This window comes from Bombina bombina, chromosome 3, assembly GCF_027579735.1.
Source record: "Bombina bombina isolate aBomBom1 chromosome 3, aBomBom1.pri, whole genome shotgun sequence".
Classification (NCBI taxonomy): domain Eukaryota; kingdom Metazoa; phylum Chordata; class Amphibia; order Anura; family Bombinatoridae; genus Bombina; species Bombina bombina.
The window spans coordinates 113,780,065-113,803,049 of record NC_069501.1 but is presented as its reverse complement, the minus strand read 5'-3'; the positions used below and the strand labels follow the sequence as shown (position 1 = coordinate 113,803,049).

General features: G+C 39.6%; 1 protein-coding gene across 1 annotated transcript in view; it reads right to left on the bottom strand.

Annotated features, from left to right (window-relative positions):
- Positions 1-18,447, bottom strand: part of LOC128652954 (interferon gamma receptor 2) — an 87,495-nt gene extending 69,048 nt beyond the window's left edge. The window contains exon 1 of the mRNA XM_053705964.1: positions 18,067-18,447. Within this exon, the coding sequence (XP_053561939.1) occupies positions 18,067-18,121 (55 nt within the window). The 5' untranslated portion in view covers positions 18,122-18,447. The remainder of the gene's footprint in view (positions 1-18,066) is intronic.
- Positions 18,448-22,985: the final 4,538 nt, after the last annotated feature.

Below are 22,985 nucleotides of genomic sequence, written 5' to 3'. Positions count from 1 at the left end.
GCACAACGTTATATTATGTAGCTAACACAACTATATATTATGTAGCTAGCACAACTTTATATTATGTAGCTAGCACAACGTTATATTATGTAGCTAGCACAACTTTATATTATGTAGCTAGCACAACTTTATATTATGTAGCTAGCACAACTTTATATTATGTAGCAAGCACAACGTTATATTACGTAGCTAGCACAACTTTATATTATGTAGCAAGCACAACGTTATATTATGTAGCTAGCACAACTTTATATTATGTAGCTAACACAACTTTATATTATGTAGCTAGCACAGCTTTATATTATGTAGCTAGCACAACATTATATTATGTAGCTAGCACAACTTTATATTATGTAGCTAGCACAACTTTATATTATGTAGCAAGCACAACGTTATATTATGTAGCCAGCACAACTTTATATTATGTAGCCAGCACAACTTTATATTATGTAGCAAGCACAACTTTATATTATGTAGCAAGCACAACTTTATATTATGTAGCTAACACAACTTTATATTATGTAGCAAGCACAACTTTATATTATGTAGCAAGCACAACTATATATTATGTAGCAAGCACAACTTTATATTATGTAGCAAGCACAACTTTATATTATGTAGCTAACACAACTTTATATTATGTAGCAAGCACAACTATATATTATGTTGCAAGCACAACTTTATATTATGTAGCAAGCACAACTTTATATTATGTAGCTAACACAACTTTATATTATGTAGCTAGCACAACTATATATTATGTAGCTAGCACAACTTTATATTATGTAGCCAGCACAACTTTATATTATGTAGCAAGCACAACTTTATATTATGTAGCTAACACAACTTTATATTATGTAGCTAGCAACACTTTATATTATGTAGCCAGCACAACTTTATATTATTTAGCTAACACAAATTTATATTATGTAGCAAGCACAACTTTATATTATGTAGCTAACACAACTTTATATTATGTAGCTAGCACAACTTTATATTATGTAGCTAGCACAACTTTATATTATGTAGCTAACACAACTTTATATTATGTAGCTAACACAACTTTATATTATGTAGCTAACACAACTTTATATTATGTAGCTAACACATTTTTATATTAAGTAGCTAACACAACTTTATATTATGTAGCAAGCACAACTTTATATTATGTAGCAAGCACAACTTTATATTATGTAGCTAGCACAACTTTATATTATGTAGCAAGCACAACTTTATATTATGTAGCAAGCACAACTTTATATTAAGTAGCTAACACAACTTTATATTATGTAGCAAGCACAACTTTATATTATGTAGCTAACACAACTTTATATTATGTAGCAAGCACAACTTTATATTATGTAGCTAACACAACTTTATATTATGTAGCAAGCACAACTTTATATTATGTAGCTAACACAACTTTATATTATGTAGCAAGCACAACTTTATATTATGTAGCAATTTTTTTGTTTGTTTTTTGTTTAACAACTTAAGCTTTGAAAAAAGCTATTAAAAATAAAAAACAACAGGCTTATCTTTAGCTTTTATAAAAGCTTTTGGATAGAATAGCTAATAATGCTACAAAATTAAACTAAATACGATGTTCCGCTATTAAATTAACTAATCTCTCTCTTCAACAACTCTCCTCACAGACTGTTGTTTCCTAACTGCATCAAATAATGTTTTAACTTATTATTTAAAATAACTTACCAACGCAAGGAAGGGTCGTGGTTAGTCGCGAGCGACACACGCGTTTTGCAGTGTGTGAGAGGCGTGGCTTTCCACAAACGTGCAGTGTTTGATTGACACTGACGCATATGTAAATTCCTATGTCTGTAAAATATTTTTGGAAGTTGTGATAGGCAATTTCCGTAACTCCACCCACACATAATTTATACTGTAACAATGCATAGTTACTGTATCAATAATGTAGACACCAACACTGAAAAAATAAGCATTGATAAAAATCATGTACAAACTGACACTTATACATACACTTCCTTTCAAAATATAAGGCTAAATGATAAATTATTTAAAGTGTCAGTATGTACATTATATATATATTACAAATGCTTATTATAGAAGTGTCAGTGTCTACATTATTTATACAGTCACTATGCATTGTGACTGTATAAATAATGTGTAGACTGAGCCGCCTCCCAATAATAAACCTAACACTTCTTTACCTATATTTCCGCCATCCCCCAAAAAATCGCAAGTAAAATTAAAATTAATAACCCCTAATCCGAAAACCCCCCACATCGCAATAAACCTAATTACCCTATTAACCCCTAAACTGCAAAACCCCCACATCGCAATAACCCTAATTATCCTATTAACCCCTAAACCGCAAAACCCCCACATTGCAATAAACCTAATTAACTTATTAACCCCTTAAACCACCATAACCCACAAAGCAAATAAATTAAATAGCTAAGCACTCTAACCTTACACCCCCTAACCTAACACCCCCTAAATTTACCCAAATTACCTAAACTAATAAATTCTAAAGTTACAAAAAATAAAAAAGCTAAGTTTACAAAACATAAAAAAGGTTAACATTACAGAAAATAAAAAATCAAATTACCAAATTTTAAAAAATTAAACCTTATCCCTATGAAAATAAAAAGCCCACCAAAAATAAAAACACCCCCTAATCTAAAAATAAACTACCAGTAGCCCTTAAAATGACTTTTTACAGGGCATTGCCCCAAGATAATCAGCTTTTTTACATCTAAAATACATCATGTCCCCCCTAACAGTAAAATCCTCCCACCCACCAAACCCCCCAAAATAAAAGAACCTTACACTAAAAAACCTAAGCTACATTCCACTTGGGTAGCTGCCCTTGAAAAACACTGACAGCTAGCCATAAAAAGCAAAGCAAATAGAGATTAGCTGTTGGTCTAAAAATAAAAAAACTAATAGCATTCTTCAAATAATTTACAGGATCCTACACTATAGAACTAAATGTTATATAAAAGATTTCTTCATCTCACAGATATGTTGAATTGTACTAAAATCTTGGTTAAAGAGTCTCAAAACAACTTGCATTAATATTTAAAATACATTCTCCACAGAAAATGGTAATATTTTGCATTGTTTTAAAAAAATTCTGCTATTTATTAATGTTACTCAAGCTAGCCATTAATTGGATAATTTAATATACATTGAGCTAATATTCATTTGTGCAACAAACATTGGATAAAAAATATTAGCTATTTTTAGCTGGTAGGTCAGTAAAATCAACTATGTAATGTGATTTTATATATATATTATTATTATTATTATTATTATTATTATTATTATTATTATTAAAGGGACAGGAAACTTGTATTTCATGATTTGTCTAGATAACACTGGTTTTCAAACCTGTTCTCAGACCTCCCTAACAGGCCACATTTTGAGGTCATCTGAACTAGAGCACAGGTGAACCAATCAGTTGATTAGTAAACGGTTATTTTACCTGCTCTTGTCCAAAGTTATCCAGAAAACCTGGACTGTTGGGGAGGCCTGAGGACAGGTTGAAAACCAGTGGTCTAGAACATACAATTTTACACAACTTTCCAATTTACTTCTATTATAATATTTGCTTCATTGGGCTCCATGTACTAAGCAGTCAGCGAGCTACCCGCAACAAATCTCGCGTCAAAACTCGCAAACTGATATGTACAAAGTCGTCAACTATGTTCAAACTCGCATCATTAAAATTGCGAGCGTACTTATCCGCCAAACCTCGCTACCTCTCCATTTTTCACTGTAATTAGACACATTTGACCACCAACTCGCCAAAAACGAATGTACTAAAAAATCTATTTGCCCGCTCGCTACAATTTCCGCTCCCACCTCGTTATTTTTGCCTCGCCACCTTTTAGGTGGCGGGCAAGGTACAAAACAATAGGAAAGTCAATCTAGACGCCAGTCTAGACATATATAAAAGGCAGTAATATCAGCATTGTACAGCATAACTGGCGTCTAATTTGTCTCTCATTTCCATGTACATAAATTGCGCCAAATTTGTCGACTGTAATTAAAGAGTAATCTATATTTTAAATTTGTATTGTATAGTTGTCAATCTTTATAATAATTTTTATATTAATATTTATATATTATCAGATCCAGATGAAGCCATATCCAAATTGTAAATAAATATTACATAAATAACGCTCTGTTATCACTCTTCAAAAAATTTAGAACAATAATAAAGTTGTTTAGATAAGTTGAACTTTTATAGGAGCAAAATTCTATTCCCGCGACTACTATGATGTTCGTGACACCTTGCATGTCACGTGTTAATAAGTGGCCAGACAATTCAACTGAAAGTTAAGTACATCAGCTTAGTCGCGGCGAGCGAGACGTCAAATTTATCAATAATCCGCCACTGCTCGCGGCGGGCTAGACTTGTCTATTTATTGGGGGATTATTAGTACATAGTGACAGCGGACACCATTTCGCCCGCGGCGAGTAACGGCGAGTTTATCCGCGTCTAAAATGACGGATGAATTGACGGCTTAGTACATGGAGTCCATTATCTTGTTATCCTTTGCTGAAGGAACAGCATTGCACTACTGGCAGCTAGTTGAACACATCTAGTTAGCCAATCACCAGAGACAAATGTGTGCAGGCACCAATCAGCAGCTACCTCCCACTAGTGTAGAATATGTACGTATTCTTTTTAAACAAAGGATACCAAGAGAACAAAGCACATATACAACTAGAAGTAAATTTAAAGTGTCTTAAAATGACATGCTCTATCTGAATCATGCAAGTTTCATTTTGAATTTCCTATCCCTTTAAATTGGTGACACTCATCTTTCAATTTGTTCCTCAATGGGGCTCAAGTTATTGTCAAAAAGAGCCATAATGGTTATTTGCCGTTATGGCTGATGCTGAAATTTGTTTTGAAATTTGAACAGTAGAACAAAAATGTTCCCCTTGAAATTTGTTTTGCCATTTGAAATTGAAAATTAAATTGTTACACATTATAAACAAAAACAAAATGTCAAATGTTGTGACGTTTGTTTAGAACGAATGTGTAGTAGCAGGAAATATAGCAAAAGGCCTGTTGCGCCTGTATTAGAGGCTTTGCACACAGTGACCTCACAATGGTTTTATAGTCTGTCACCTGAAAATAAACTGTGCAGTGTGCACTACCCTTTGGAAACAAATACATTTTCCATAAAGTAAAGTTTATTGGTGCAGTTTTACTCCAAGCAAAAAACATTCTAAGCATGGTTATTTAAGATGTCTACAAAGCTCCTGCTTGAGCGTTAATTGCACGAGAAGTAAGATTTTTGCACTCGTCGGGTTGCGCTCATACTATGAGTTGAAAGTAAATTGTTTTCGCTCTTGCGCTAACCCGATGAGCATAAAAATCCAAAGCTAGACTATCACGTGCATGTTCACATATTCCCCCATGGAAGTCAATAGAGAAAAAAAAAGTGGGAAAAAAAACTAATATCCCACTCTCACGTTGTCTATAAATCTATACATTTTTAGGTGGCAATTTTTTTGGGATAGAATAGATGGTATTTACAATATAAAGTGCAGGAGGACAGTATATATATATATATATATATATATATATATATATATAAAAGCAATTGTCAATATATACTGTTATATCCTATAATATAAAAGGCCAAGTGTGTTTGTCCGAAGCTGTCATGCGCAGTAGAGACAGCGCAAGGGCAAGCACACCTGGCCTTAGAATCTACCTGATCTGCTGTCAGCGAAATGACAATCTGGCATGGCAGGGACAGGACCATGCATGGCGGGGTGGGCGCTGCATGTAGGAGACTCAGATCAAAAGAGAGGAGAGAGAGAGAGAGAGGAGAGAGAGAGAGGAGAGAGAGGAGAGAGAGAGAGGAGAGAGAGAGAGAGGAGAGAGAGAGAGAGAGAGGAGAGAGAGAGAGGAGAGAGAGAGAGGAGAGAGAGAGAGAGAGAGAGAGAGAGAGAGAGACAGACAGAGAGAGACAGAGAGAGACAGAGACAGAGAGAGAGAGAGAGAGAGAGAGAGAGAGGGGGAGAGAGCAAAAGAGATGGGAAAGAGCAAACGAGAGGGGAGAGAGAGCAAAAGAGAGATGACAGAGCAAAAGAGAGGGGGAAGAGCAAAAGAGAGGGGAGAGAGAGAGCAAAAAAGTGGGGGAGGGAGAGAGAGAGAGAGAGAGAGAGAGAGAGCAAAAGAGAGGGGGGGGGATAGAGAGTAAAAGAGAGGGGAGAGAGAGCAAAAGAGAGGGGAGAGAGAGAGATCAAAAGAGAGGGGGAGAGAGAGGGGGGGGAGAGAGAGAGAGAGAACAAAAAAGAGGGGGAAGGAGAGCGCAAAAGAGGGGAGAGAGAGAGTAAAAGAGAGGTGGAGAGAGAGAGAGAGAGAGAGAGAGAGCGCAAAAGAGAGGGGGAGAGAGAGAGCACAATAGAGAGGGGGAGAGAGAGCACAATAGAGAGGGGGAGAGAGCACAATAGAGAGGGAGAGAGGGAGAGAGAGAGAGCACAATAGAGAGGGGGAGAGAGAGCACAAAAGAGTGGGGGAGAGAGAGAGAGCAAAAGAGAGGGGGGAGAGTGAGCAAAAGAGAGGGGGGAGAGAGAGAGCAAAAGAGAGGGGGGGGAGAGAGAGCAAAAGAGAGGGGGAGAAAGAGAGCAAAAGAGAGGGGGGAGAGAGAGCAAAAGAGAGGGGGAGAGAGAGCGCAAAAGAGGTGGAGCGAGAGAGTGCGCAAAAGAGAGGGGGAGAGAGCACAACAGAGAGGGGGGAGAGAGCAAAAGAGAGGGGGGAGAGAGCAAAAGAGAGGGGGGAGAGAGAAAGCAAAAGAGAGGGATTTGAGAGCAAGGGGTGGGACCACTGTACTGCAAAAAATGGCCCGTGTAAACGGGCTTTAGGACTAGTCAGAAATAAAACAATAAAATAGATTTGATACCAATTTATAGATGCCTTGATGACAATATATGGTATGCTCAGTAGATATATATATATAAAAGAAGTCCTGGCTGACTGACTCATCAAAGCCCAGCTCAAACCGTGAAAGAACGTGAAATTTGGAAGGTACGTTGTTTTTATGAGGTAGGCACCCATTAAAGAACGATTTTTGGAAATTACGTCCCTAAGGGGTTGAAAAAGGGGGGTGAACTTTTTTATGAGGATACCTATATCTCAAAAACCGATGATGTTACAGACGTGAAAATTGGTATTTTGATTCTCCTTGAAAAATAAAGAAACATGTGTTTTACCATTTCCCCAAAATCCACTTAAAGGGGTTCAAAAGGGGGGGCTGATTTATGAGGATACCTATATCTCAAAAACCGACGATGTTACAGACGTGGATATTGGTATTTAGATTCTCCTTGAAAAATAAAGAAACACGTGTTTTACCCTTTCCCCAAAATCCACTTAAGAGGGGGGAGAGAGAGTGCAAAAGAGAGGGGGGGGGGAGAGAGAGAGCAAAAGAAAGGGGGGAGAGAAAGCAAAAGAGAGGGAAAAGAGCAAAAGAGGGGAGAGAGAGAGCAAAAGAGAGGGGGGAGAGAGAGAGCAAAAGAGAGGATGAGAAAGAGAGCAAAAGAGAGGGGGGAGAGTGAGCAAAAGAGAGGGGGAGAAAGAGAGCAAAAGAGAGGGCGGAGAGAGAGCAAAAGAGAGGGCGGAGAGAGAGCAAAAGAGAGGGTGGAGAGAGAGCAAAAGAGAGGGGGAGAGAGAGCAAAAGAGAGGTGGAGCGAGAGAGTGCACAAAAGAGAGGGGGAGAGAGCACAAAAGAGAGGGGGGAGAGAGCGCAAAAGAGAGGGGGAGAGAAAGCAAAAAAAGGGGGAGAGAGAGGGGGGATAAAGAGAGCAAAAGAAACATGTGTTTTACCATTTCCCCAAAATCCACTTGAGGGGGTTTAAAAGAGGGGGCTGATTTATGAGGATACCTATATCTCAAAAACCGGTGATGTTACAGATGTGAAATTGGTATTTAGATTCTCCTTGAAAAATAAAAAACATGCGTTTTACCATTTCCAGAAAATCCACTTAAGGGGGATCAAAAGGGGGGCTGATTTATGAGGATACCTATATATCAAAAACCAAAGATGTTACAGATGTGAAATTGGTATTTAGATTCTAATTGAAAAATAAAGAAAAATGTTTTATCATTTCCCCAAAATCCACTTAAGGGGGGTCAAAAGGAGGGCTGATTTATGAGGATACCTATATCTCAAAAACCGACGATGTTACAGACATGAAAATTGGTACTTAGATTCTCCTTGAAAAATAAAGAAACACTTGTTTTACCATTTCCCCAAAAATCCACTTAAGGGGGATTAAAAGGGGGGGCTGATTTAAGAGGCTACCTATATCTCAAAAACCGATAATGTTACAGATGTGAAAATTGGTATTTAGATTCTCCTTGAAAAATAAAGAAACATGTGTTTTACCATTTCCCCAAAGTCCACTTAAGGGGCGGTTAAACGGGGGTGCTGATTTATGTGGATATCTATATCTCAAAAACCGACGATGTTACAGATGTGAAAATTGGTACTTAGATTCTCCTTCAAAAATAAAAAAATACATGTTTTAACATTTCATGAAAATCCACTTAAGGGGGGGTCAAAAGAAGGAGGGGCTGATTTATGAGGAAACCTATATCTCAAAAAGAAACACGTGTTTTACCATTTCCCACAAATCAACTTAAAGCGGTTCAAAAGGGGGGGCTGATTTATGAGGATAACTATATCTCAAAAGCCAAAGATGTTACAGACGTGAAAATTGGTATTTAGATTCTCCTTTAAAAATAAAAAAATACATGTTTTAACATTTCATGAAAATCCACTTAAGGGGGGGTCAAAAGAAGGAGGGGCTGATTTATGAGGAAACTTATATCTCAAAAACCAAATATGTTACAGACATGAAAATTGGTATTTAGATTCTCCTTGAAAAATAAAGAAAGTGTGTTTAACCATTTCCCCAAAAATCCACTTAAGGGGGGTTAAAAGAGGGAGCTGATTTATAAGAATATCTATATCTCAAAAACCGACAATGTTACAGACATGGAAATTAGTATTTAGACTCTCCTTGAAAAATAAAAAAACAACATGTGTTTTACCATTTCCCGAAAATCCACTTAAGGGGAGGTCAAAAGGGGGGGCTGATTTATGAGGATACCTATATCTCAAAAACCGACGATGTTAAAGATGGGAAAATTGGTATTTAGATTCTCCTTGAAAAATAAAGAAACACATTTTTAACCATTTCCCAAAATATCCACTATAAATCAATATAATTGTTGCATAGGAAATTAGCACATCTGGGCAAGTATCCCCGCTTGCTTTTACCCAGTAACTCCATATACACTGTTACCAATGCACAAGAGGATTCTGGGCAAGATATGCAAATTAGATATCCAACATCTCAGATTTTTTGCTTCATTCTGTGTTTACACACAGTGATTCTCTATTAGGGAGAATGCAGCAATACAGAAATCACCACTAGACAGCCTTTTTAGTTCTTGTTATACTTGCCCAGATGTGTTAATTTCCTATGCAACAATTTATATTGATTTACTTTTGAGACATGGAGGATTTTAAACTCTGACTTTTATCTCCACCATAATTTAAATGAATTTTGATTTAAACACTGAAATAAGCTTTACCTAAGCAGCAATCAGAAATCTATCTGCTACTGAACAAGAACGAAACATGCTGTCTTATGTTGATTTCTGTATTGCTGCATTCTTTCTATTAGAGAAACACTGTGTGTAAACACAGAATGAAGCAAAAAATATGAGATGTTGGATATTTAATTTGCATTTCTTACCCAGAATCCTCTTGTGCATTGGTAACAGTGTATATGGAGTGTTACTAGGTAAAAGCAAGTGTTGATACTTGCCCAGAAGTGCTAGTTTCCTAAGTAACAATTTATATTGATTTACTTTTGAGAAATGGATGATTTTAATCTCAGACTTTTATCTCCACCATAATTTTAATGAATATATATACAGTTGTGCTCATAAGTTTACATACCCTGGCAGAATTTATGGTTTCTTAGCCATTTTTCAGAGAATATGAATGATAACACAAAAACTTTTCTTTCACTCATGGTGCAACTCAAGCCATTTATTATCAATCAACTGTGTTTACTCTTTTTAAAATCATGACAACAGAAACTACCCAAATGACCCTGATCAAAAGTTTACATATCCTGGTGATTTTGGCCTGATAACATGCACACAAGTTGACACAAAGGGGTTTGAATGGCTATTAAAGGTAACCATCCTCACCTGTGATCTGTTTGCTTGTAATTATTGTGTGTGTGTAAAAGGTCAAAGAGTTTCTGGACTCCTGACAGACCCTTGCATCTATCATCCAGTGCTGCACTGACGTATCTGGATTCTGAGTCATAGGGAAAGAAAAAGAATTGTCAAAGTATCTGTGGGATAAAGGAAGTTGAACTGTATAAAACAGGAATGGGTTATAAAAAGATATCCAAGGAATTGAGAATGCAAATCAGCAGTGTTCAAACTCTAATCAAGAAATGGAAAATGAGGCGTTCTGTTTGATAACATACTGCATTCATCTTGCCATCAATTCTGACCAAATTTCCTGTGCCTTTGTAGCTCACACATCCCCAAAACATCAGCGATCCACCTCTGTGTGTAACAGTAGGAATGGTGTACCTTTCATCATAGGCCTTGTTGACTCCTCTCCAAATGTAGCGTTTATGGTTATGGCCAAAAAGCTCAATTTTGGTCTCATAACTCCAAATGACTTTATGCCAGAAGGTTTGAGGTTTTGTCTCTGTGCTGTTTGGCGTATTGTAAGCAGGATACTTTGTGGCATTTGCGTAGTAATGGCTTTCTACTGGCGACTCGACCATGCAGCCCATCTTTCTTCAAGTGCCTCCTTATTGTGCATCTTGAAACAGCCACACCACATGTCCTGCATTTCACCTGAAGTTATTTGTGGGTTTGTCTTTGCATCCCAAACAATTTTCCTGGTAGTTGTGGCTGAAATTTTAGTTGGTCTACCTGACCATGGTTTGGTTTCAACAGAACCCCTCATTTTCCACTTCTTGATTAGAGTTTGAAAACTGCTGATTTGCATTCTCAATTCCTTGGATATCTTTTTATATTCCTTTCCTGTTTTATACAGTTCAACTACCTTTTCCCGCAGATTCTTTGACAATTCTTTTGCTTTCCCCATGACTCAGAATCCAGAAACATGCAGCACTGGATGAAAGATGCAAGGGTCTGTCAGGAGTCCAGAAACTCATTGACCTTTTATACACACATACTAATTACAAGAAAACAGATCACAGGTGAGGATGGTTACCTTTAATAGCCATTCATACCGCTTTGTGTCAACTTGTGTGCATGTTATCAGGCCAAAATCACCAGGGTATGTAAACTTTTGATCAGGGTCATTTGGGTAGTTTCTGTTGTCATTAGGATTTAAAAAGAGTAAACACAGTTGATTGATAATAAATGGCTTCAACCAAACACTAACCATGAGTGAAAGAAAAGTTTTTGTGTTATCATTCATATTCTCTGAAAAATGGCCAAGAAATCATAAATTCTGCCAGGGTATGTAAACTTATGAGTACAACTGTATGTGTGTGTGTATATATATATAATAGAATAACTTTGAAAAAAGCTGTTGGTTTAGCAATGCCACAAATAATAAATTATCTTTTAAAAAAGCTGTTGGGTTATTGATGGGTTTTCTGCCGTAGAGTAATGATCCTGTCTGACTGTGGAAGCACAATAGCAACTGGGAAGTTGTCAGGCAGGAATTGTTACATTTTAGCCCATGTGATCACTGAAATAACCTAAGCCCCAAATATTTTACTTATGCAGAATTTAAAAAAAAAACTTTGCAATGCACTGTAATTATTTTGCCTGCTTTTCCAGGAATCTAACTCTGAAAAATGTAATGTTTGCTTTCCCCAAAGAGACACAAGTGAATTCAGTTGAATGCCAAACCCTGAAACTACATGCTATGCTGTGATTGGTTAATATGTGCAGAAGCATGTTATATATGTCCCTAATTGGCCACAGCAAAATAAATTAACAATCAATGAATAGGCTTTTCAAGGGGTGTGTCTCAGAACTGCAAAACAATGCATGTTTTCTTCTAACAAAATGATAGTGATTAATGTATTTAACCCCTTAATGACTGACGTACCATGTACATTAGTGGTCTTTAAGGGTTTGCTTGTTTATAATAACTCTCCGACCTGCTGGTCAACAGAAATAATAATTAATAACACAATCCACATAGAAAGAACAGCGGCGTACAGGGTACATCGCTGGTCCTTGAGGGGTTAAAACATTTATTTTTGATGTAGATATTCTGCAAACTAGTTAATAATTTCTGATTTATAGATAGAAAATTGGCTTTAACGCCCCTTTCAGTGTACAAAATATACATAAATGGATACATTTTCTATTATTTAATTTAAAAGGACAAGTGAAGTCAAAATTAAAACATAATTAAGTTTAAAAAAAAAAAAAAAAAAAAAAGTACTTTTTTATTAGATTTTCTTTATTTCTTGGTGTCCTGTGTTTAAGAGTAAAGCTAGAGGGGCTCACAGGAGCTGAGGAGCATGCACGTATCTCTAGCACTCCATGGTAGCAGTGTTTGCAACAATGTTTGAAAAATCACTGCTGCTACAGAATGTTAAGACACTTGCACGTTCCTGAGCTCCCTTAAACCCACCTAGGGTTATTTTTCAACAAAAGACACCAAGAGAATGCAAATATGACAATCCACGTAGACTAGAAAATGTTTACGTCTATTTGAATCATGAAAGTTGAATTTTGACTTTGTCCCGGGTAAATTTGTGCACAGTATTCACCGGCTAGTCTGTGCCTTGGACCATCTTTAGGGGCAAACTCTGATGGCTATGAGCCAGATTCACCTGCTGGTAGTTGTTATGTACCAAGTGCCATTTGAGAACCTAAAGAGCTTTTACTGCGGTCAGTGAATATCAAGCACAGGAATGGCTGTGAGCTTGATGTCACAAGGGAGATCGGAGTAAAAAAAGAACGGCCTGAGGCAGGGAGATGAGAAAGAACTCTGCAGGCAGGGGACAACTGGCATGTTTTGGCACAGGGGGCAACTACTACCCAGTTGCCTAGTTATATCAACCAACCCCTTTTGAATGCTATATTTGATATTTAAAAAATATGGTACTGTGTCCTTGGTTATCACGTTGCCCCTTCTACGACCTGCATGTAGGGCAGCCCACAGAGTACATGCGGCAATCTACAGCTAAGATGCTCAGTAAATTGGGCACTGGGCTGGGCAGGCAAGCAGGGAAGTTTAGGGACAGACAGCATGGTGTGAATATATCTACAGTTACAAACTTTACATATATACAGTATGTGTGCATTTTATATACACATGTTGTAGACAGATACATATTTAAATAGCTTACCTAAAAAATAATAATAATAAATAAACTGCCGAGTACTACACCTTCTGACCTCATTACATCACCAAGAGTAGCCTGGGGGATTTGCAACCCTTCCTCCTTGTCCAGTCCACCCCTTGCTGCAGGCATATGTGACTTAAAGGTAAATATATTGAGCTGCATTCTCAGCTTTTCATGGTATGCAGAGCAAGTTTTTGTATGAACAAGCCTGCATCCACAAATTTAATAAGCAGAATCTGCTTCTTTTGACTTTCTTCCACTACTTGTTCGTTTGGCGTGATTGACATGCCCTGCTTTGGCGTAAAATGGTGTATTTTTAGATACCTGGCACTTCTTCATTAAACTTTACATTCACTTTAATGTGTAGCAAAAACTGCGGTCAGGTATTGCTGTAACGCTGGAGCAAAGATATTTGCACTGGAAACCGGCTTTAAGAGGAATTATATAGTGGTGCATTAGTGTAGCTGGAGTTTTACATACTAATGGCCATGCTGAACTTTTTATTAGAGCATTATGGGACTGTTGTTTTGCCGGCTTAGATAGTTTTTAATTTAGCTTTTACCCTTTAAATGTGTATATATATATATATATATATATATATATATATATATATATATTATCTCACAAAAGTGAGTACGCCCCTCACATTTTTTTTTTGTAAATATTTTATTATATCTTTTCATGTGACAACACTGAAGAAATTACACTTTGCTACAATGTAAAGTAGTGAGTGTACAGCCTGTATACCAGTGTAAATTTGCTGTCCCTTCAAAATAACTCAACACACAGCCATTAATGTCTAAACCACAAAGTGTCAATATTTTGTGTGGCCACCATTATTTTCCAGCACTGTCCTAACCATCTTGGGCATGAAGTTCACCAGAGCTTTACAGGTTGCCTCTGGAGTCCTCTTCCACTCCTCCATGACAACATCACGGAGCTGGTGAATGTTAGAGACCTTGTGCTCATCCACCTTCCATTTGAGGATGCCCCACAGATGCTCAATAGGGTTTAAGTCTGGAGACATGCTTGGCCAGTCCATCACCTTTACCCTCAGCTTCTTTAGCAAGGCAGTGGTCGTCTTGGAGGTGTGTTTGTGGTCATTATCATGTTGGAATACTGCCCTGCGGGCCAGTCTCCGAAGGGACAGGATCATGCTTTGCTACAGTATGTCACAGTACATGTTGGCATTCATGGTTCCCTCAATGAACTGTAGATCCCCAGTGCCAGCAGCACTCATGCAGACCCAGACCATGACACTCCCACCACCATGCTTGATTGTAGGCAAGACACAGTTGTCTTTGTACTCCTCACCTGGTTGCTGCCACACACGCTTTACACCATCTGAACCAAATAAGTTTATCTTGGTCTCATCGGACCACAGAACATGGTTCCTGCAATTCATGTCCTTAGTCTGCTTGTCTTCAGCAAACTGTTTGCAGGCTTTCTTGTGCATTATATTTAGAAGAGGTTTCCTTCTGGGATGACAGCCATGCAGACCAATTTGATGCATTGTGCAGCATATGGTCTGAGCACTTACAGGCTGACCCCCCCACCCCTTCAACCTCTGCAGCAATGCTGGCAGCACTCATATGTATATTTCCAAAAGACAACCTCTGGATATGACGCTGAGCATGTGCACTCAACTTCTTTGGTCGACCATGGCGAGGCCTGTTCTGAGTGGAGCCTGTCCTGTGAAAACTCTATATGGTTTTGCCCACCGTGCTGCAGCTCAGTTTCAAGGTCTTGGCAATCTTCTTATAGCCTAGACCATCTTTATGTAGAGCAACAATTTGTTTTTTCAGATCCTCAGAGAGTTATTTGCCATGAGGTGCCATGTTGAACTTCCAGTGACCAGTATGAGAGAGTGTAAGAGCGCTAACACCAAATTTAACACACCTGCTCCCCATTCACACCTAAAACCTTGTAACACTAATGAGTCACATGACGCCGGAGAGAGAAAATGGCTAATCGGGCCAATTTGGACATTTCCACTATGGGGTGTACTCACTTTTGTTGCCAACGGTTTAGACATTAATGACTGTGTGTTGAGTTATTTTGAGGGGAGAGCAAATTTACACTGTTATACAGGCTGTACACTCTCTACTTTACATTGTAGCAAAGTGTAATTTCTTCAGTGTTGTCGCATGAAAAGATATAATAAAATATTTACAAAAATGTGAGGGGTGTACTCACTTTCGTGAGATACTATACATATATATACATACATATATATATATATATATATATATATACACTAATAAAGCATTTTATTAAAAGGGACATAAAACCCAAAATTTGTATTTCACTATTCAGATACAATTTTAACTGTAACTAAAAATGCATGCCTAGCTCCTCCTACAGTCTGTAGGAGGAGCTAGGCATGCATATTTAGTTACAGGTGAAAGCGTTCGGGAGAAACGCGTTGAGGAAATACTAAAAATGCATGCCTAGTTCCTCCTACAGTCTGTAGGAGGATCTAGGCATGCATTTTTAGTTTCAGTTGAAAGCGTTTGGTAGAAACGCGTTGAGGAAATAGTACACGCCTGACTACCTGGAAATTGCACACACACGCTGAAACACCTATTGTTCCTGTGGTGACTATATTCACGTGAGCTGCTTAATACTATTGCACTCCAAGTGTCCCATATACGGACTGTTGCCCGGCGTGATCTGCATGATCTCTTTGACACAAAGGCACTTTTTATCGTTTTATCTGGTGAGTGCAATCTATTGTATTGTGCACTCTCTTTGGTGTCTAATAAAATCACTTGAGTCAGAGCAACGCTGTGTTTCTGTTTTCTGACAGTTATATTAATACATTTTTTACCTCTGTGATTATCTTGTGTCTAAGCCTCTGCAGACTGCCCTGCCAAATAAATAACTTCACGGGAGTAAGCACAACGTTGTCTATATGGCACACATGAACTAGCTGTGAAAAACTGTCAAAATGCTTTGAGATAAGAGGAGGCCTTCAAGGGCTTAGAAATTAGCATATGAGCCTACCTAGGTTTAGTTTTCAGCAAAGAATACCAAGAGAAACAAAGCTAATTTGATGATAAAAGTAAATTGGTAAATTGATTAAAATTACATGCCCTATCGGAATCATAAAAGTTTAATTTTGACTAGATTGTCCCTTTAACATTTTAGTATCTGTTACGCCCTCACCTACAGGGCTGCAGTGATTCTTGCTTACATAGCTTTTCTTTAGGTAATACAAAGGTATTCATAGTTTCAAAATAGGTGGTGGTTTTACCAGGCAGTCAGGTTTTTCAAATAACAAAATAAAGGTAAATGAGCTATTTGTAAAAATGTAATACACTCAAGTAGGTAAAATGGATCAAAGGGATTCAAATGTTACAGTACATTGTCCAGGGACTAAGGCCTAGAAGATATCAATGCACTTCAGGCACATACACATAAACAGAGTGCCGGTGACATCATCGTAACTAACCACACATGCACCAATGCCAAAATATATTCTCGGCACCTGTATAGGTGTATCCCTTCGTGATTGGCATTTGGCATGGCTGTCTGGCACTAAAGACTGACAGGCACAGGACAGTATCCATACTCTGTATTATTATGGGCCTGAATCACATTCTTTCATAAAAAATTATTTATCTACACTAATACCTTTGATCATTTTATGGATATTTTCTGTTGAAAATCAATACTTTTGCAAAAAGGATTGTGATCATCCCCAGTTGTTTACGTCGTTTTCAGCTAAAGGAACTGATATTCGACTGAAAACATTTTTACAATATTATGTCCTTTCTAAGGAACATAATGGTAAAAACTGAAATGTGCATGACAGCATTTTACTTTTAAATCAAAACATGTTTACAATATATTTGTATTAGCAAAAATGCCTATAGTAAAAGCTATCACTGTTTCAGTGGTATACGCACATATGCTGTACATGCCCATCACTTGGCAGAAGTGCCAAAAACTGACAGGAAGCATCTAATAACCTGTGCCTGAGAATTAGCATTGTTAAAGTTCCCAGCACTGTATTCAGACCCTATTTATTTCTGTTGTTAAAGGGACAGTCAACCATAAATTTTTTATTGTTTTAAAAGATAGATAATCTCTTTATTACTCATTCCCCAGTTTTGCATAACCAACACAGTTACATTAATGTACTTTTTACCTTTGTAATTACCTTGTATCTAGGAACCTTCTTCCAGCCCCCTGATCACATGACTGTGACTGTTTATTATCTATTGTCTTAAATTTAGCATTGTATTGTGCTAGATCTTAAATAACTTTCTGTGCCTGAACACAGTGTTATCTATATGGCCCACGTGTACTTTCTGTCTCTTTGTGTTGAAAAGAGATTTAAAAAGCCTGTGATAAGAGGCAGCCCTCAAAGGCTTAGACATTAGCATATGAGCCTACCTATGTTTAGTTTAAACTAAGAATACCAAGAGAAAAAAGCAAATTTGATGATAAAAGTAAATTGGAAAGTCGATTAAAATTAAAAGTCCTATCTGAATAATGAAAGTTTAATTTATACTTGACTGTCCCTTTAAATAACATTTAAAAAAAAACCTAAGAATTTACAATGACAAAACAAAGCATTACAGAGTTTTGTTAGGAATATCTCTGGAAATCAGAAAGCCACATGTGAACAAGCCTAACAACTATCAGCCACTAACCACATAGTACCTGCGGCCAGAGATTGCAGGAGGGCAAACAGGTGTAGCAAACACAGGCTTCTCATGTCTTCTTTATGAGAATCTTCAACTTCCTGTAATAATCACCATTGAGTGTGCATTGTATCCATGTAAATCAGGGTCCCTCATAGCTGCGTAGTTTTTGATCACAGTGCCTGTTAAAATTGCGTATCCTACAGGGAAATCCGTGTGCCCGCGCTGGTGCCCCCTACTTCGTTGGCACTCACACAAGTGAATCACACTTCTCACGCACGCAAAACAGTGCGACTATGTGTCTTGCTCTCACAAGCCTACATGGTTAGGGCCGACATATAAACCCTGTGTACTCTGTACAGCAAACAGTACATTCTTCCTGAAACACCAGCAGTCAGTCTCCAGCCCCTCCTCTATGGCTTGACTTTTTTAAGGTGGATTAGCTGAGTTGCTTCTCAGTTACAGGTAGGGCTGCCACCTCGGCCATGTTTTCCTGGACACTTATGAGTTACACATGCTGAAGGGTAAGCAGGGAGGAACATGTATTGTGCTGTTCATTAGCACTATTCATGTGATGTCCAGAGGCACAATACATGTTCTACCCTGCTTACCCTGCAGCATGTGTAACTCATAAATGTCCAGGAAAACTTGGCCGAGGTGGCAACCCTAGTTACAGGTCATGAACTGTAATAGCCTTTCCCTTGCAAATTGACAGTGGTCCAAATCCTTGATTCCAGTACACCAACAAAGGCTGCCTGTTACCCAGATTTGTTAATTTACATACACTATTACAGAAACATTTGTTCCCTGACGCTGAAGTGACACAGCCCATAGTGAGATACAAGAGACTCATTGCTCTCTTAGGACCTGAGATTCAAAACCTCGCTGGCATGGAGAGACATCATACAAAATCTGTGGGATTTTTTAGACCTTGTATTGTACTGTAGAAGTCTCCATTTCACATAAACATAGCAACATAAACATTTCTCTAGAAACAAATTGTTTTTCTAATTTTATTTTAAGGACCTCGCCGTACTGACAAGACTTCTAACATCATCTCATCTGAGCGGCGAGGTTTTGAATATCAGGCCCTTAGACAGTGTACTGTATTTGATTCATATGCATAACTTTAATAATGGCTGTCTTAATTAACAGAAACAATCTGTTGAGGCACAATGAAAGGTAAAATTTGAGTTTAGCACTCTAAATTATTTTCCTGACAATACAACATTATTTTACTTAAAAAATTGGTATGGGGTTTAGATGAGGGCTATCAACAATACTACAGTGTCTCTAGGAACAAAATGATTTTGTTGTGTAAAATCCCTGTTTTCCCCATAGACTTTCCCCAGCCAGCACTTTCACATGAGCTCTGCTCTCCTACTGCACATGGGTACATTGTATAAAACCCTCAGACTACATACTTGTATATATTTCTGCAGGTTTTATACATCTGTAACTGTTTACTGTACACAGAGACTTAAAGCAGCCCTGCCCATACCAACTGTACAGGCACATACTGCTGAGAGACCCAGACCAGTGAGTACCAACTGTACAGGCACACACTACTGAGAGACCCTATCAGTACCTACTGTACAGGCACACACTACTGAGAGACCCTATCAGTACCTACTGCACAGGCACACACTGCTGAGAGACCCAGTGAGTACCAACTGTACAGGCACTCTGCTGAGAGACCCAGTGAGTACCAACTGTACAGGCACACATCTGCTGAGAGACCCTATCAGTACCTATTGTACAGGCACTCTGCTGAGAGACCCAGTGAGTACCAACTGTACAGGCACACACTGCTGAGAGACCCTATCAGTACCTATTGTACAGGCACACACTGCTGAGAGACCCTATCAGTACCTACTGCACAGGCACACACTGCTGAGAGACCCTATCAGTACCTACTGCACAGGCACACACTGCTGAGAGACCCATTGAGTACCAACTGTACAGGCACACTCTTCTGAGAGACCCATTGAGTACCAACTGTACAGGCACACTCTTCTGAGAGACCCAGTGAGTACCAACTGTACAGGCACTCTGCTGAGAGACCCAGTGAGTACCAACTGTACAGGCACACATCTGCTGAGAGACCCTATCAGTACCTATTGTACAGGCACACATTGCTGAGAGACCCAGTGAGTACCAACTGCACAGGTACACATCTGCTGAGAGACCCTATCAGTACCTATTGTACAGGCACACACTGCTGAGAGACCCAGTGAGTACCAACTGCACAGGCACACACTGCTGAGAGACCCTATCAGTACCTACTGTACAGGCACACACTGCTGAGAGACCCAGTGAGTACCAACTGTACAGGCACACTCTTCTGAGAGACCCAGTGAGTACCAACTGTACAGGCACTCTGCTGAGAGACCCAGTGAGTACCAACTGTACCGGCACACATCTGCTGAGAGACCCTATCAGTACCTATTGTACAGGCACACATTGCTGAGAGACCCTATCAGTACCTATTGTACAGGCACACATTGCTGAGAGACCCTATAAGTACCTATTGTACAGGCACACACTGCTGAGAGACCCAGTGAGTACCAACTGTACAGGCACACATCTGCTAAGAGACCCTATCAGTACCTACTGTACAGGCACACACTGCTGAGAGACCCTATCAGTACCTATTGTACAGGCACACACTGCTGAGAGACCCTATCAGTACCTATTGTACAGGCACACACTGCTGAGAGACCCTATCAGTACCTATTGTACAGGCACACACTGCTGAGAGACCCTATCAGTACCTACTGTACAGGCACACACTGCTGAGAGACCCTATCAGTACCTATTGTACAGGCACACACTGCTGAGAGACCCTATCAGTGCCTACTGTACAGGCACACACTGCTGAGAGACCCTATCAGTACCTATTGTACAGGCACACACTGCTGAGAGACCCAGTGAGTACCAACTGCACAGGTACACATCTGCTGAGAGACCCTATCAGTACCTATTGTACAGGCACACACTGCTGAGAGACCCTATCAGTACCTATTGTACAGGCACACACTGCTGAGAGACCCTATCAGTACCAACTGTACAGGCACACACTGTTGAGAGACCCAGTGAGTACCAACTGCACAGGCACACATCTGCTGAGAGACCCTATCAGTACCTATTGTACAGGCACACACTGCTGAGAGGCGTTGCAAGTACCAACTGTAAAGAACACTGCTGAGAGACCCTGTCACTACCAAGTACCAACTGTACAGGCAAACACTGCTAAGAAAACCTGTCACTTCCAACTGTACAGGCACACACTGCTGAGAGACCCTATCAGTACCTATTGTACAGGCACACACTGCTGAGAGACCCTATCAGTACCTATTGTACAGGCACACACTGCTGAGAGACCCTATCAGTACCTATTGTACAGGCACACACTGCTGAGAGACCCTATCAGTACCTACTATACAGGCACACACTGCTGAGAGACCCTATCAGTGCCTACTGTACAGGCACACACTGCTGAGAGACCCTATCAGTACCTATTGTACAGGCACACACTGCTGAGAGACCCTATCAGTACCTATTGTACAGGCACACACTGCTGAGAGACCCTATCAGTACCAACTGTACATGCACACACTGCTGAGAGACCCAGTGAGTACCAACTGCACAGGCACACATCTGCTGAGAGACCCTATCAGTACCTATTGTACAGGCACACACTGCTGAGAGACGTTGCAAGTACCAACTGTAAAGAACACTGCTGAGAGACCCTGTCACTACCATATACCAACTGTACAGGCAAACACTGCTGAGAAAACCTGTCACTTCCAACTGTACAGGCACACACTGCTGAGAGACCCTATCAGTACCTATTGTACAGGCACACATTGCTGAAAGATGCTGCAAGTACCAACTGTAAAGACACACTGCTGAGAGACCCTGTCACTTCCAAGTACCTACTGTACAGGCACACACTGCTGAGAGACCCTGTCACTACCTACTGTACAGGCACACACTGCTGAGAGACCCTGTTACTACCTACTGTACAGGCACACACTGCTGAGAGACCCTGTCAATACCTACTGCACAGGCACGCACTGCTGAGAGACCCTGTCACTACCAAGTACCTACTGTACAGGCACACACTGCTGAGAGACCCTGCCAGTACCTACTGTACAGGCACACACCGATGAGAGACCCTTTCACTACCAACTGTACAGACACACACTACTGAGAGACCCTGTCATTACCTACTGTACAGGCACACACTGCTAAGAGACCCTGTCAGTACAAACTGTACAGACACACACTGCTGAGAGACCCTGTCAGTATCAACTGCACAGGCACACACTGCTGAGAGACCCTTTCAGTACCATCTGAACACGGCATACACTGCTGAGAGACCCTTTCAGTACCAACTGTACACGGCACACACTGCTGAGAGACCCTTTCAGTACCAACTGTACACGGCACACGCTGCTGAGAGACCCTTTCAGTACCAACTGTACATGGCACACACTGCTGAGAGACCCAGTGAGTACCAACTATACAGACACACACGACTGAGAGACCCTATCAGTACCTACTGTACAGGCAAACACTGCTGAGAGAGCCTATCAGTACCAACTATACAGGCACACACTACTGAGAGAGCCTATCATTACCTACTGTACAGGCACACACTGCTGAGAGAGTCTATCATTACCTACTGTACAGGCACACACTGCTGAGAGATCCTATCAGTACCAACTGTACAGACACACACTGCTGAGAGACCCTGTAAGTACCTACTGTAAAGGCACACACTCCTGAGAGGCCCAGCACGTACTAACTGTACAGGCACACACTACTGGGAGACCCTGCGAGTACTAACTGTGCAGGCACGCACTGTTGAGAGACTAATGTTCACACAGCACAGCCTTAAAGGGACATTAAACACCTGATGAAAATTGCTGA